Source organism: Microcaecilia unicolor, chromosome 2 (assembly GCF_901765095.1).
Source record: "Microcaecilia unicolor chromosome 2, aMicUni1.1, whole genome shotgun sequence".
NCBI lineage: Eukaryota > Metazoa > Chordata > Amphibia > Gymnophiona > Siphonopidae > Microcaecilia > Microcaecilia unicolor.
In genome coordinates, this window is record NC_044032.1 from 533565705 (window position 1) to 533581866 (window position 16162).

The following is a 16162-nucleotide window of genomic DNA, read 5'->3' on the forward strand; positions in this document are numbered from 1 at the left end:
CTGCCCATGGTTTGACACCGGGGTTATTTTGGGAGGCAGGGAAGGCAGTAATTAAGAAGAAAAATTATATCATACCTAGCATCACGCCGAAAGTGACTAAAGAACAGCGAGGGAAAACTTCTTTTTCTTACTATTTTTTTTAAACGAAAAAACAACAAAATAAAGCGCGGACTAGGCCGCAATCCGGTTTCCGGGGCTGACTAGGAGAGGGACGAAGACGCGTCTCTCTCCAGCGCGGAAAGGAAAAAACTGAGCGGGAACGGTCGCACACGGGCGGGAAGACAGCCGCGCATGCGCGGTGGGCATGCCCTGCGTGCGGGACCTCCTGCGAGATTTTTGTTCCGGTTGGAGGGGGCTGCCATGGATGTCAACCCAGTCATGAGAACAAGCAGCCTGCTTGTCCTCGGAGAAAATAAGTTACATATACCCTCGCAATGCATTTTTTCTAGCAAAAAAGGTGCCGGTACTCAAATGCAAGGTCACCCTTCAGGGGCAGGGTGATCACTGAGGGATCCACCCCACAATAGCCAGGCCCCATGCAACCAGTCACAGAATCTATGACAAGGCAGAATTGGTGTGTACAACCTGAGCTCTTTCATTAAAACTTGGGGTCCATGGGTCAATTTCAGCAGACAATGGAAAAGGTGCCGGTACTCAGTAGCCCCAAGTAACTCCTCAAAAAAAAACCCTGTGCCCTTACCACATTTAGGTACCCGCAGTCACACCAGGTCTATGGGTGGCCTAACTGGAGGCATGCAGATAGAAGGTGTGCTTATGCCACGTTATGCTAGCATTCTATAGGCTCTCACTGTGCAGCATTGGGGAACCTAAAGGGAGGTGTTTACTTATAGAATTGTGCCCTAATTGCTAAATATACATTAATAAAAGGGTTCGTAAATCAGGCAGTCAGCATAAATTAGTCTTGGAGGACAAGGAGGACCAAGTATCATGATGCAGATGTCTACAATATACAGTAAATAAAACCTCAAAATACGTTTCTAATTTTTGTATGGGGGTAGTAACAATACATTATCGTCCTTATTTATTTATTTTTTTTTATTCCTATAAACATTATGCTTTGTTCTTTGCATACTGTTAAAGAATTGTTCTTCTATGTAAAATAAATTAAAGTGGGATAAAAAGGTTAATATTCTATTTGCTAATCTGCATTATGGCAATAATTTACATTATTGGCCAATTAACATGCTTTATTTGGCAATACAAGTGTTCTTTGGTCAATAGCACAGCTTAACACAACAATAGACATTAAAAAATAATGAATTGTGTTGCATGCAAATCTATTAAAATAGCTCATCATGCAACATGAATAACACAGCTTGCATTACACTTTGCAAGCTGCTATGGATGTGAACAGGCAAACTATTTTTGGTTCATTTCCATGTTTTTCAGATTTTATTCCTGTGTTTTGGTCATTTTTTCCAATTCATTTCCTACTTTTTAAAATAAAAACATTGTTGATGTACATTAGAACTTTTTAATATGCACAAATTGATTGCACATGCATTAATTTATTGGTTAACATGTCTTAAACCTATTGTGCATGTACAAAGGGGCCCTTGATAACGTGTTTAAAATGGCACACTGGGGGTATGTTGAGGCAACTCGTACTTTCTTTTGCATGCGTTAGTGTAGCCCTAAAAACAAAAAATTTAATTTTATCAAAAGGGCATGTCTAGGGGTCAGAGAGTGGGCATGTTGTGCTAATCAGCACAGCTACATTACAGCATTCTAATTGATTAGGACAGGATTAGCATGAGAGCCCTTACCGCCTACAAAATAGGAGGCAGTAGTGGGCTGATGATCAGAAGCAACGCGGGCGCTAGAGGCTATTAGTGCCATACTAGTGCCCATATTTGCTACCGCCCTATGATCAGAGCCGCTGAGCGTGTGAAACAATGTGTTTGGGGGCTCTGATCGCAAGTAGAATGCAATGCAAGCTAAACAGGGCTCTTAGTGCAAGTAGCATGCAAATGCATTCAAAACATATTCCTCCCCAATGATCAGCGGGATACTGCAACAGCCCGGTGGTACTTCCCACCCCCAGCGTGCTGTCAAATCCAGCACTCCCAGTGTATACCCGGCGGTAATTGGGCAGTGCCATGCACTGTCCGGTTAGCACTAAGTTAGCATGGGAGCCCTTACTGCCACATTAACGGGTGACAGTAAGGGCTCCCCCCCTGAAATGACCACGCTTCACTTGCCGCATGGGCATTTCTTTAAAAAAAGGAAGACCCGCTGCGGTAAAAGAGAGTCTTAGCGAATGTAAAAAAATATACGCCGATGTCAGCGCAGGCCCCCCTTTTGCCGCCACTTGGTAAAAGGGGCCCTTTTTTTTTAAACGATGGGTGATGGATACTGAGGATCCCTTTAATCATTTGCACAAAGGGCTAGGGCTTGAGAGTTACATTTGGAACTGACACTTTTATCTACCTCAGTAGGGATAGTGAAGATACTTACCTGTAGCAGGTATTCTCCGAGGACAGCAGGCTAATTGTTCTCATATGTGGGTTGACATCCGTGTCGGCCCGGGAATCGGCATTTTGCCAGAGCAAAAAATAAACAAAGCTTTGCCAGAGTCTTCTGGCGCGCGTGCAGTGTGCATCTGTGAACTGACTTCCCGCCCGTCGTGCGAGCCCGTCTTCTCAGCTAAATCAAAAAGCATAACAAATGACAACTCCAAAGAGGAGGTGGGAGGGTGCGTGAGAACAATCAGCATGCTGTCCTCGGAGAATACCTGCTACAGGTAAGTATCTTCGCTTTCTCCGAGGACAAGCAGGCTGCTTGTTCTAATGTGTGGGGTATCCCTAGCATCCAGGCTCACTGAAAACAATGAACATTGGTCAATTGGGCCTCGCAACGGCGAGGACAAAACATAGATTAAAATGAAACTATATACAGCTAGCTGAGAGTGCAGCCTCGAACAGAATAAAAACGGGCCTAGGGGGGTGGAGTTGGATTCTAAACCCCGAACAGATTCTGCAGCACCAACTGTCCAAACTGACTGTTGCGTCGAGTATCCTGCTGAAGGCAGTAGTGAGATATGAATGTGTGGACTGATGACCATGTTGCAGCCTTGCAAATCTCTTCAATGGAGGCTGCTGACTTTAAGTGAGCCACCAACGCAGCCATGGCTCTAACATTGTGACATGGCCCTCCAGAGTCAGCCCAGCTTGGGCATAAGTGAAGGAAATGCAATCTGCTAGCCAATTTGAGATTGTGCATTTTCTGATGGCAACTCCCCTCCTGTTGGGATCGAAAGAAACAAACAACTGGGAGGACTGTCTGAAGGGCTTCGTCCACTCCACATAAAAGGCCAATGCTCTCTTGCAGTCCAAGGTGTACAAACTGCTTTCGCCAGGGTGGGCATGAGGTCGGGGAATAAATGTTGGCAAGACAATTGACAGGTTCAGATGGAACTCTGACACAACCTTCGGTAGAAACTTAGGGTGCATGCAGAGGACTACTCTGTTGTGATGAAACTTAGTATAAGGTGCATCCCTACTACGGCCTGAAGCTCACTGACCCTATGAGCTGAAGTAACAGCCACCAAGAAAATGACCTTCCAGGTCAAGTACTTCAGATGGCAGGAATTCAATGCCTCAAAAGGAGCTTTCATCAGCTGGGTGAGAATGACGTTGAGATCCCATGACACTGGTGGAGGTTTGACAGGGGGCTTTGACTAAAGCAAACCTTTCATAAAGCGAACTAAAGGCTGTCCAGAGATAGGCTTACCCTCTACACGCCGATGATAAGCACTAATTGTGCTGAGGTGAACTCTTAGGAAGTTGGTCTTGAGACAAGACTCTGACAAGTGTAGAAGGTATTCATGCAGGGTCTGTGTAGGACAAGAAAGAGGATCTAGGGCCTTGCTGTCACACCAAATGGCAGACCTCCTCCATTTGAAAGAGTAACACCTCTTCGTGGAATCTTTCCTGGAAGCAAGCAAGACATGGGAGACACCCTCACAAAGACCCAAGGAGGCGGATTCTAAGCTCTCAACATGCAGGCCGAGAGAGCCAGAGACTGGAGGTTGGGATGTAGAAGAGACCCCTCATTCTGGGTGATGAGGACTGGAAAACACTCTAATCTCCATGGTTCTTCGGAGGACAACTCCAAAGAAGAGGGAACCAAATCTGGTGTGGCCAGATGGGTGCAATCAGGATCATGGTTCCGCGGTCTTGCTTGAGTTTCAGCAAAGTCTTCCCTACTAGAGGTATGGGAGGATACGCATACAGAAGGCCTGTTCCCCAATGAAGGAGAAAAGCATCTGATGCAAGTCTGTCATGGGTCTGAAGCCTGGAACAGAACTGAGGGACCTTGTGATTGATTTGAGTGGCAAAAAGATCCACCAAGGGGGTGCTCCACTCATGAAAGATCTTGCGGGCTATGCCCATATTCAGTGACCATTCGTGAGGTTGCATTATCCTGCTCAGTCTGTCGGCCAGACTGTTGTTTACACCTGCCAGATAAGTAGCTTGGAGAAACATGCCGTGACGGCGTGCCCAAAGTCATATCTGAACAGCTTCCTGATACAGACGGCAAGATCCGGTGCCCCCCTGCTTGTGATTGTCTGTTTGAATTAAGATGATTTGGTTGGACAGCCAATCTCTGAAAGCTTTTAGAGCATTCCAGATCACTCGTAATTCCAGGAGGTTGATTTGAAGACCTGTTTCATGGAAGGACCAGGCTCCTTGAGTGTGAAGCCCATCTGCATGAGCTCCCTTACCTTAGGAGGGATGCATCCGTCATCAGCACTTTTTGTGGCTGAGGAATTTGGAATGGTTGTCCCATGGTCAAATTGGACCACATTGTCCACCACTGAAGAGAATTTCAAAAATCGGTGGAGAGTTAGATCACAACCTCTAGATCCCTCGCAGCCTGATACCACTGGGAAGCTAGGGTCCATTGAGCTGATCTCATATGTAGACGTGCCATGTGAGTCACATGAACTGTGGAGGCCATGTGGCCCAGAAGTCTCAACATCTGCCGAGCTGTGATCTGCTGAGACGCTTGAACTGTGGACACCAGGGATTGTCTGCCCTTGTCTTGGGAAGATAAGCCCATGCTCTCTTTGTGTCCAGCAGTGCTCCAATGAATTCCATTTTTTGTACAGGAGTGAGATGGGACTTGGAGTAATTTATTACGAACTCCAGTAGCTCTAGCACCTGAATAGTCATTCACATGGACTGCAGAGCACCTTTCTCCGAGGTGTTCTTCGTCAGCCAATCGTCCAGATAAGGGAACACATGCACTCCCAGTCTGTGCAGCGATGCTGCGACTACAGCTAGACACTTTGTAAACACTCTGGGCGCAGATGCCAGGCCAAAGGGCAGTACACGGTACTGAAAGTGCTGTGTTCCCAGCCGAAATCGAAGATACTTCCTGTGAACTGGAAGTATTGGAATGTGTGTGAAAGCATCCTTTAAGTCCACAGAGCATAGTCAATTGTTCTCCTGAATCATGGAAAGAAAGGTGCCTAGGGAAACCATCCAGAACTTTTCTCAGACTAGGAATTTGTTCAGGGTCCTTAGGTCTAGGATGGGACGCATCCCCCCTGTTTTCATTTGCACTAGGAAGTACCTGGAATAGAATCCCAGCCCTTCTTCCCCTGGTGGAACAGGTTCGACCGCATGGGCCTTTAGAAGGGCGGAGAGTTCCTCTGCAAGTACCTGCTTGTCCTGGGAGCTGTAAGAATGAACTCCCGGTGGGCAATTTGGAGGTTTGGATTTCAGATTGAGGGCGTATTATAACCAAACTATTTGAAGAGCCCACCGGTAGGAGGTTATGAAAGGCCACTTTTGGTGAAAAAACATTAACCTCCGCCATCCGCTACTGGACCGAATGATCATCAGAGGCACGCAGCCATGAGAGTCTGCGCATCACCATTACTTGAGCAGCGATTCTGAATGCCACATCAAAAGAGTCATAAGCGTCCCTGGCCAGGAATTTACGACACGCCTCCTGCTGCCTGACCACCTGGCGCAAAGGCTCGTCCTGCTCCGGAGGAAGGGCATCAACCAAGCTAGACAGCTGCCTCACCGAGTTCCGTGAAGAGCTGGTAAGACTGGATTCAGGCGGCAAACATAGCGGCCTGATACGTCTTCCTCCCAAAAGAATCCAAGGTTCTAGCTTCTCTGCCTGGGGGCGCCGAGGCATAATCTCTAGTATTCTTGGCTCTTTTGAGGGCGGAGTCCACCACCATGGAATTGTGGGGTAACTGAGACCTCATCAAGCCAGGTTCACCGTGGATCCGATACTGGGAATCAGCCTTCTTCGGGATCATGGGACCAGACAGAGGGAACGACCAGTTCCGCATAAGGACTTCTTTCAGTACCTTATGTAGAGGAGCCGTCACAGCCTCTTTAGGTGGAGAAGGATAGTCCAGGACCTCAAGGCAGGAGGCCTCGAGGCAGGTGGAGACCCACTCGATGCCTCACTGCTCCCAGCGTAAGTTGGTCTCTCAGAAGCCATTACCTCTGCTCCTGACGTCGATGCCTCCCTCAATGTCAACGCCGACCTCGGTACCGATGTCGATGCCGACATCGAAGGACCAGACCGAGGCCCAAAATGTTTTTCTTGTTGGGCTTCTCAAGCCACTTGGGTCCGTTTCTTCATACGAAGACACAGACTACAAGCAGCTGGGCTATGGTCGGGCCCAAGGCACTGGATACACCAGGAATGGGTATCCTTACCTGAGATGGTCCGGTTGCACCGAGTACAACGTTTGAAGTCGCTGGGTGTCTTCAACGACATGGAAGGAAAAACAGCCTCGGCAAAATGAAAAGATGAGATTGGCCTCGGCAAAATCAAAAGATGCAATTGTGCCAAAAAGTAAGGGCAAACAAAAAGGGAAGAAACCCGGCCGCGTCGAAAAATCAAACAAAACTTAAAAGCAGGTCAAAAAGGGAATTAAGAAGAAACTAAGGGGAATACAACCTTTTTTTTTCCAAACAAAACAAGGAAAAGGCAAATAAAGTCGCGAAAAAAGAAGACTCTCTTCCCAGGCCTCAACGAGGAGCATAGAAAAATACCTGCCACACCTCGTCACGGAAAAAAGAAAAACTGAGGAGACGCACTCGCGCGATGGGCAGGGAGTCAGTCTGCACATGCGCATCAGAAGACTCTGGCAAAATACCAATTTCTGGGCCAACGCAGACGTCGACCCACATGTGAGAACAAGCAGCCTGCTTGTCCTCGGAGGAGTGGATTCTAGAAGGTGAGAGACATGCCTCACATTACTACCCTACTAATGATACATGTGAGGAGAAGAGATTTTTCAGCAGAATAGTCTGGCCCTATAAATAGACGGACTGAGTTGGGATTTATTTTTCTTGCTTTGCTACGGCCAGGACCTTGCAATACTCTTGGCCACAGGAATATGAAAAAAAAATATATATATAGATAGATAGATAGATAGATAGATATCTTTACCTTGAGATTCACTAACACACAGTACTGAGGAACCTACATTAGTGAATCCCATGGTAAAACAACATAGAAACATGCTGTTAGTAAATACTGGATGCCAAAAAAATACGTTTTTGAGCATTTTCAACTTAATATCCATCTTTTCCAGTGACTTGCCCATCCCTAGGATTCATCCATGGATAACACACACATGAACCGATGATACAATATTAAAAGTAAGTCTAGGGACCAAGCAAAAAGGCTTAGGTGGTAAGTTGTTTACTGCCATTTGAAAGTCCTTAGTTTAGTTCCCTGAATTAAGTCTTCTGCTATTCAGGTTGACTGGGGCTTGGGATGCTGTGGAGGCGCATTCACTGATGCCGGAAGGGAGAGACTCATTGGTATTAAAGGATGACACTTGATAGCCATACTCAGGGTCTTGTTTCAGGAAATATCTTAGCTCATGGTCCCCAACTCAAAATTCTTGCCACAATGACAAAAAAAAAAAATGCCAATGTATGAAACTGTTAAGTGAAAAAACATAAATGGCTGCGTTTACTAAGGAGTGCTAGCATAATTAGAAAAATATTTTCTACCATGGAAAACAGCATGTGCCAACTTCTAAACTACTGCCGAGTGCCAGTGCTAGCCCTGCAGTAGTGTCAATTTGGCGCGTGTTACCCACAAGTTAGCCCTACCACAGCTTAGTAAAATGGCCCGTGTGTGCGTACATAGGAGGCTCGCCCATGTCCTATCCATGCTCTACCCACGTATAAATTCCACTGTAGTTATGCTCTGTAGCACTTATCCACTCCATTATAGAATAGTGCTTACCGCACGTTCGAATATAGGAGGAAATTCTATATATGGCGCTTAAAATGTCAGCACTGAAATCTGTGCCAAATAAGCATATTCTATAATCATCACCTAGATTTAGGCGCCAATTATAGAATACACTTGGTTGATATTTCAGTGCCTAAATCTGTGTGCATCCATGTACTCCAACTGAAACATAGCATAAATCCCGGCGGGTAGATTTAGGTGCATCGGGCCATCTCTCTATATAAAAAGCAACACCAACGTTCTATGAAGCCTCCAGCCGGAAGTGTGAAGGGGGCGAGATATCCGGTTTCCCTATGAGTGTCTGCCCCGCCCTCTCTGTAACACAGTCAGTGAAGGAAAACAGCAGAGCACGAAATCAAATCGCTGGCTCTGTAACAGTGAAGGACTCAGAGGGGGGAGGGGAGAGAGGCCAGAGGGCAGGGACACACACACTCCCACATGCACACAAAAGAAAACATTGCTAGCCCCCGTTTCATTTGCATCAGAAACGGGGCTTTTTTTACTAGTATTCTATAACTAGGCGCCTAAATTTCAGAACACCCACAAAACACCCATTTCCCCACCCATAACCACGCCTCTTTTTGCCTGCGTGCATTAGAAGTTTGGTGCACATCATTACAGAATACACTTAGCGAGTTGCATGCCTAAATTCTAATCAGTGCCAATTAGTGTTCATTACTGCTTCTTAAGTGCTGATATCAGAATTCATTAGCTGTTAAGTCAATTAAGTTACGCGTGGTGTTATAGAATCCGTGCAGATTTCAGCGCTTAAATCTAGGCATAACTGCATGCACTCATTTATATAGCTGCCCTTCAACTTTTTGGATGCTAAAATGAGCCAAATGCATATCCCAACTGTGATAATTAGATTGGTTTTAAAGAATAAGACAGTGCTCTACTCTTTCTTACTCAGTTCCTGAAGTCTTCTTAGATTTATGAACTCTTCCGTATTATCAGTCTCCAGAGGACAGTAATGCAGCTGTGACTTGTCCAGAGCAAACCAACCTTCTTTCCACTGATCAAGACTACAAGAATCTTTGTAATATAAATGACCAATTACATCATAATCCTTTCCCATTAAATGTTCAGCCAAAGTTGGAACAAAATGCTGAAAATCAGAAAGAATATTTTTAAAATGCTATGAGAGTAAAAATAATACATTGAAGACCCAAGATAATGCAGCTAAATATAATCCAGGATCATTTATATTGAAATAATGTGGATTCACTTATAATGCGGTTCAATTATAGGTGGGTCTAGAGAAGGGGTGTCCACCTTCGATCCTCACCCAGTCGGGCTTTCAGGATTTCCACAATGGATATGCATGAGATCTATTTGCATACAGTGAAGGAAGTGAATGCAAATAGATTTCATGCATATTCACTGAGGAAATCGGTCCGAGGTTGAACACCCCTGGTCTAGAGTATATTTTTAAAAATGAAATGATTTATTCTTGAATCTAACAAATTATCAGCAGAAGTATTTTTCTACAATTTTGTACATTAAGGGGTAAATTTATAAAGACTTTTTTATATGTATAAGCAATGACAAGAATGCATGTATGTTTTATGTGACTCAGGCATGGACAAGTATGGTGACACATTGGTGGTAACACGGTGTACATCTAAGCTTTATAAAATAAATGTGTTTTCCATATTTTACACATGAACATTTTGTGGGGTGATTTTACAAATACAAGTATACACCTAGGAAGAGATTCTATATATGGGACCTAAAAAAACTGGTGCTGAAATTAGTGCTGACTAAGCATATTCTATAATCGGCACCTAGATTTTAGATGCCGATTATAGAATATGCTTAGCTGATATTTCAGCGCCAATATCGGTGCACATCCATTTACACCAATGAAAACCTGGTGTAAATCTCAGCGCATAGATACAGGCACCTAAATTTTGGAATGCCCATGTAATGCCCATTTCCCCAACAATAACCATGCCCCTTTTTGCCTCCAAACGTTAGAAGTTTGGTGCGCATTGTTACAGAATATGCTTAGCGAGTTGTGCACCTAAACTCTAATAAGTGCCCATTAGTGCTCATTACTGCTTGTTAAGTGCTGTTATCAGCACTCATTAGCTTGTTAAATTGTATGCATTGTTATAGAATCCACACCGATTTTGGTGCGGATCTTTAGGCACGCTATATAGAATCCGGGGGTTTGCAGGGGAAGTTATCAAAGTGGGCTACAGTTAAAATAGATTACTTTAATAAAAGTAATGCGATGAGACCCTGTGCTAAAATAGCAAGAATTGTGGTAAAATAACCGTGTTAACGGTAGCCCACATTGATAACTTCTCCTCTATGTGTATTTATAAATTTTACCCAAAATAAATGCCTAGTTACCCTCCCAACCTAGATGACCTGCTATAAAATTACTCTCCACATGTATTGTAAACCTTTGTCGTTTGACGTTCATGGAAAATAGCTTAAAAATAAGAATTAGGTTTCATCATTTAGCACAATTTCCATAAATACTATTATACCAGCGATTATAGTAATTTTGTTGATTTCAGAAATGGTTAGAATATCCCAATTAAAAGGACAGCAAGAAATAAATGACTCACACTAATGAACACCAAAAAGCAGACCTGCATGGATCACCTTTTAAGGTCAGTGCTGGTCTACTTTGGGGGCACTCTGTTTTGGTTTTCGTTGCATTATTTTATTTCATTACAGCAGACCTGTGGATATTTTCTGAGCAGTGCATTATAATGGTAGACATTTTCGTATTAAGTAACTGTCTTTAAAATTGGTTTCTCAGGGTATTCCAAACTAACCATTTCAATTTAGATCATATACTAATGCCCAAAGCTCAATTTAAAAGAGATAATTATTAGTATTACCTTGGCCACTGCCTGGATCCATTTTTTTCGAGACTCTGCAGATTCAATTCCAAACAGAACTATCTGTTCAGACAGTAAGTACATCTCAAAGGTAAAGATTAGCCTGAAGCAAAAAGGGGAGGGAAAAAAATCAGTCATATCCTAATAAGAAACTGCCTGGGACTCTATTTTTTTTTACATCTCTAAACATTCCCTTCCCCCCTCCAATATTCAAAACTATTTAATCGGCCAAGATTAGCTCCTGGCTGGTTAAGTATTTAAGCTCGTAACCACAGATATTCAGCAGGCGAAAAACAGTTCTCTCACTGAGTATCCCAGTTAGCAACATAGCCGGTTAGGCGTGGATATTCAGCACCAAACTGGCTATGTTGAGCGATCAAAACAGACCGCTTACACAGGAGGCCTATCTTTGATCACTAAAAAGTTAACCAAATAGTACTGAATATCAGGATAGCGGGCTAACTTTTTAACAGCCAAAATAAACCCAGATATTCAATGTTGGTCACCGGAAATGGCCCAGCATTGAATATCCAGGGTCAGAGCCGATCGTGGCACTTATGCAGGCTGCTTTCCATGGGCTGAATATCAGCCTCTTCATATTTTAGAAAAATGTTCATTCATTTGTTCATTTCTGTTCTGATGGTATGAAGAACCAGCTAGAATTTGAAAAACTGAACCCTTACTGAATGCCCTTGTGGACCAGTTGTAGGTTAACAGAAGGATTTAGGAGACTTTGCCATAAACCAAATGATAAAACTGTAATTTGTAAAATGAATACAGTTATGCACCTGCTTGGCTGCTTCTGGAATTAAATTAAAAGCCTGCAATGATTTATTGGATGTGTTTTTTTTTTAAATATATGTTTGGATACTTATCTGCATATAAAGAAGAGATGCATCCTTCCACTAGAAGAGGTAACACCTTACCATTATACCTAAAAGGTTACCATATCTCTCACTCCTTTGGCTACACGAAGCTCCCAGATCACTCCAGTGGCAACAGCAGAAGTAAACCAGCCTGAAACCTCACTTTGCATTTTACAGTATCTGTCAGGCCAATATTCAAAGTGATTTAAGCAGGCAGGAGATGCATAGCTTCTGGGTAGCAGCCAAAGCTGTCATTTAGCTCCCCCTTGTCCTATACCTGCCCCAAATGCCAGACCCCACCCTTTCTGGGCACCTTCCTGCAATGCTGCCCCCAACGATTTTGTCTCGTAAGCCCTCTAGCTCCGGGCCCCCTCCTGCAACCCAGCTCCCCCAATGCAAGAGCCCCCCATCTCCTGGCCCCCTGATCCACCCACCCATCTGTAAGCCCTCCCATGGCCTACTTCTAGTCCCTGGTGGTCTAGTAGGGTCTGTCAGTCAGGAGAGAATCCCCGTCACTCCTGCCCCTTGAAAATGGCTGCTGGGAACTCTAGTGGTACTCTTGCATTACTACTGCTAGAGGTCAGCCTTCCATATAAGGAGAAAGGGAACCAGAGGTAGGCTCTGTGGGGCCTTCAGTTGGGTAGGTGGGTGAAGGTAGGGTCTGGCATCAGGGGAACAAGGTTGCGGAGGAGTCTGGAGAGGGGTCTTCACGAGACAGAATCGGGTGACGAGGCAAAGGACTGATTGGCTCATGTGGGTCCCAAGTAATATTCAGCTGGAAGCTGCATATTATGTGGCACCTGGCTGAATGTTGTCCAGAACTCGCACAGGTTTTGGTCCTGATGGCATATCCAGTGACAGCCAGATATTCAGTGCCAGTGCCCAGACGTGGCACAGCATTGAATATACAGGGCTAAAGCTGACTGCTGAATATCGGCCAGTAAGTCCTTTTCTCAGAGTAACCCGATCAATGTATTATTTTCCAGAGGACATACAGCACCAACAGTAGGCTATTAGCTAGAGTTGTTACTTTATGCTATCATGTTAACTTGTGCTAAAGCTGTTAATGTGCACTATCAGCAACTAAGTCCATTGCATAAAATAGGATCTGCAGTAAAATAACATGTTAATGATATTAATATACACCAAAGTGGTAGCACACCTTAGTAACACTCTGTGACAAAATTATATATTAATCACCTTGCATCATTCCGAGGGGCAATAGATTGCACAGAAATTGCAACCAGATGACTTGCAAAGTGAGGCCAGCTATAGGAAACAGAAAGCCATTAACTCCCTCAGCATGTAGATAGTTTGCAACACCATGAGTCTCATCACTAATGTTTTGCTCTGCTTATTTAAAGGGTTTATTAACCACTTTTATGAAGAAATTCACCCAAGGCTGTGTTTCATTGGTTCTTGCCACAATACCTACATTCTGTCACTGTTTGATATCAGTGACTACTTTGGGATTCACCAAATCAGTTGGGGATCACTTCTAAATAAACGATGATGTACAATGCACATTCTCTACTTTAGAATGTTCTTTTCCCTCTAAGTGAGTCTTTCATTCTTTCAGTCAAGAAAGAACTAGGGCAGTCCAAGCAATGCCTAGCTGCCTGCTGTTCTACCATTGCCACTCTTAGAGGGTAATTCTAAAAGGAGCCATCTAACGTTAAATGGCAAAAAAACATGTTTAAATATCACTATCCTTCTAATCATTTACATGTGTATATATGTAAATGACTGTTTTCTGGCTATGTGATATTCTTTAAGTACATGTCAATATTCAATGACATGTACTTTGCAGGCAAGCATTCACATAAATGACAGTGCTCCCTCTAAACTGCACGCATACATGTGCACAACACATTGTGATGTCCTCTGAGTGTACACCATTTTTCGGCAGCTTATAGATTAGACCAGATGCATCACATGAGCAATCCAGCTAGGCTCACACAACACAGCAAAGATCCCCAGATCCTTTGGGAGCACAATTTCAGCTTGCTGCAAGGGTAACTGTACAAGGAAGATCATTTGCATCACACTACTACTCTAGTCAGGCCTGGAGCAAAGAGATCTCAAAACACTATGCTTGTTCCAGTGGCGTAGCCATGGTTGGGCTGGGCCCACCCACTTCTGGCTCAGGCCCACCCAAAATTCTTGCTCACTTCTTATTGGCTGGTGGGGATCCCCAAGCTCCACCAGCTGCAGGGGTCATCTGGCGGCAAGAACAGCTCCCTTTCCAACTTGCTCTAGTCGACTGCATTGTCTACACACTGCCGTCATGCAGGCCTCCCCTTGCCGCATATGCTCAGTTTTCTCGCATGTGTAAAAAACGGGCATGCACAAAGGGGCAGGGCAGCTGCAGTGCCTCCAGTTGGAGCAAGGAGCTGTTCTTGCCATCACAGGACCCTTGCAGCTGGTGGAGATTGGGGTTCCCCACCAGCACAGGTATTTACCGTAATGTTTGACTTGGCATGGGCGGGGGTTGTGGATACTACAGAACGTGTGCCCACCCAGTTTTCCCAATAGCCCAACCAAAACCTGAGGTCAGGCTATGCCACTGGTCAAAGTTTTACAGTCGAGTCTGAAACCAGAGTACTAGCAGTCTTGCTTGATTCTTCACTCACCTTCTCTTCCCATATTAACCAGCTATGGAAAAAACAGTATTCAAAATGAGACAGCTACATCTAGTCAGATTATTCTTTAACCAAAAAGCCTTTGCACTACTAGTCCAAATGTTAGTCCTAACTCACTTAGATTACTGTAACATTCTATTTCTTGGTATTAAGTGTCAATATAAAAAAAAACTGCAAATCATACAGAACACAGCTGCTAGACTAATATACAGATTGAATAGATATACTAGTGTTTCAACTCATTTTAACAAACTGCACTGGCTTCCCATAGCAGAAAGATTCGGGTTAAATACTGCTTGTTTAAATTTTCAAATCTTATGGGGGTTCACCTCTGAACTGCCAACTAAAACTGTTTCACTACATTTGGTCCAGTCTAACAGACTGAAAGAACAACTGATTATCATTTCAAAAGACAATTCGAAATCAGAAGATTTTTAGTTCTCTATTCCCCATACTTGGATTTAAAATATGGAACTCTCTACCTATTGCCATCAGAACAGAAAACAGCTACCTTAGCTTCAGGAAGAGGCTAAAAACCTCTCTCTTCCCAAAGACTGCTTCATAACAATCCACTGACTTCTACCTCCTAGTATCATCCATTATCCTTTCCTATAATGTTTTTGGTCTCATGCATTACACAAGTGGTCTCTAATTGTTCTCATACCTTACACTAACATTATCGGCTTTATCTCACCTAGAATGTAAACCGCACTAAACCCTGAAAAGGGGATATTAGCGGTATACAAGAATTGATTTAATTTGATTTGTTTCATGCAATTAATTATACATTTCCACTGGATCCTTTTGGGAGCCTGTTTGACTTGCTGCAAGGCAATCACACAAGGGATGAGATTTGATATACCGACTTTCTGTGGTTACAATCAAAGCAGTTTACATATCATAGATAGGTATATATTTTGTATCTGGGGCACAATTTTTATTTTCAAACGTGCGTCAGCTACGTGCATCAAGTGGTATTCTACACACATAGGTCATTACCGCTTGTTTAAAATGAGGGTATTGCTCTTGGGGAGGGAGGTGGTGTCCTATTGCTTTTCAGGGGGTGGGTCATGATGGAGGGAAGACTATGTGCTGCTTCAGGTTGATACCTGGAAGTTATGTAGGTTCCAGTCAATATTCAGTGCTGGCACCTGCTTAGCTAACTGTGTAAAGTTAGGACTGCCATTTGAGCAGTCCTATATGGTGTGAAGCCTAGCACATCCCAGAATGCACTGCGCAGGGCTGGGCGCTGTCATTTTCAAGGCACAACTGGAAGAGGAGGGAGTATACTACCTCCCTCCTCCAATAAAGGTATGGGAGGCAGGGAAGAGAGCCAGTAGACCACCAGGTTGGGGGGGGGGGCTTGATTTGTGGCACACTGGGCCACCAGGGCTTTTTGGGGGGGAGCGAGGGGGGTTAGGGGGGCTTGAGATCCACCGGATCTCCACCCCCCCCGTGAACTTGTGTCAGGAGGATCAGAGGACCTCCAGCCCCCATGTCACTGGCTTGGGGTGGGGGTTTG

The 16162-nt window shown here is 44.2% G+C and overlaps 1 protein-coding gene across 2 annotated transcripts in view; it reads right to left on the bottom strand.

Annotated features, from left to right (window-relative positions):
* Positions 1 to 16162, bottom strand: part of ARAP2 (ArfGAP with RhoGAP domain, ankyrin repeat and PH domain 2) — a 508912-nt gene that overhangs the window by 228021 nt on the left and 264729 nt on the right. For both annotated transcript variants that reach the window (XM_030191273.1, XM_030191272.1), the window contains exons 16-17: positions 11133 to 11235; positions 9181 to 9379 (exon numbers count right to left, since the gene is read on the bottom strand). In XM_030191273.1, coding sequence (XP_030047133.1) covers positions 9181 to 9379; positions 11133 to 11235 — 302 coding nt within the window. The remainder of the gene's footprint in view (positions 1 to 9180; positions 9380 to 11132; positions 11236 to 16162) is intronic.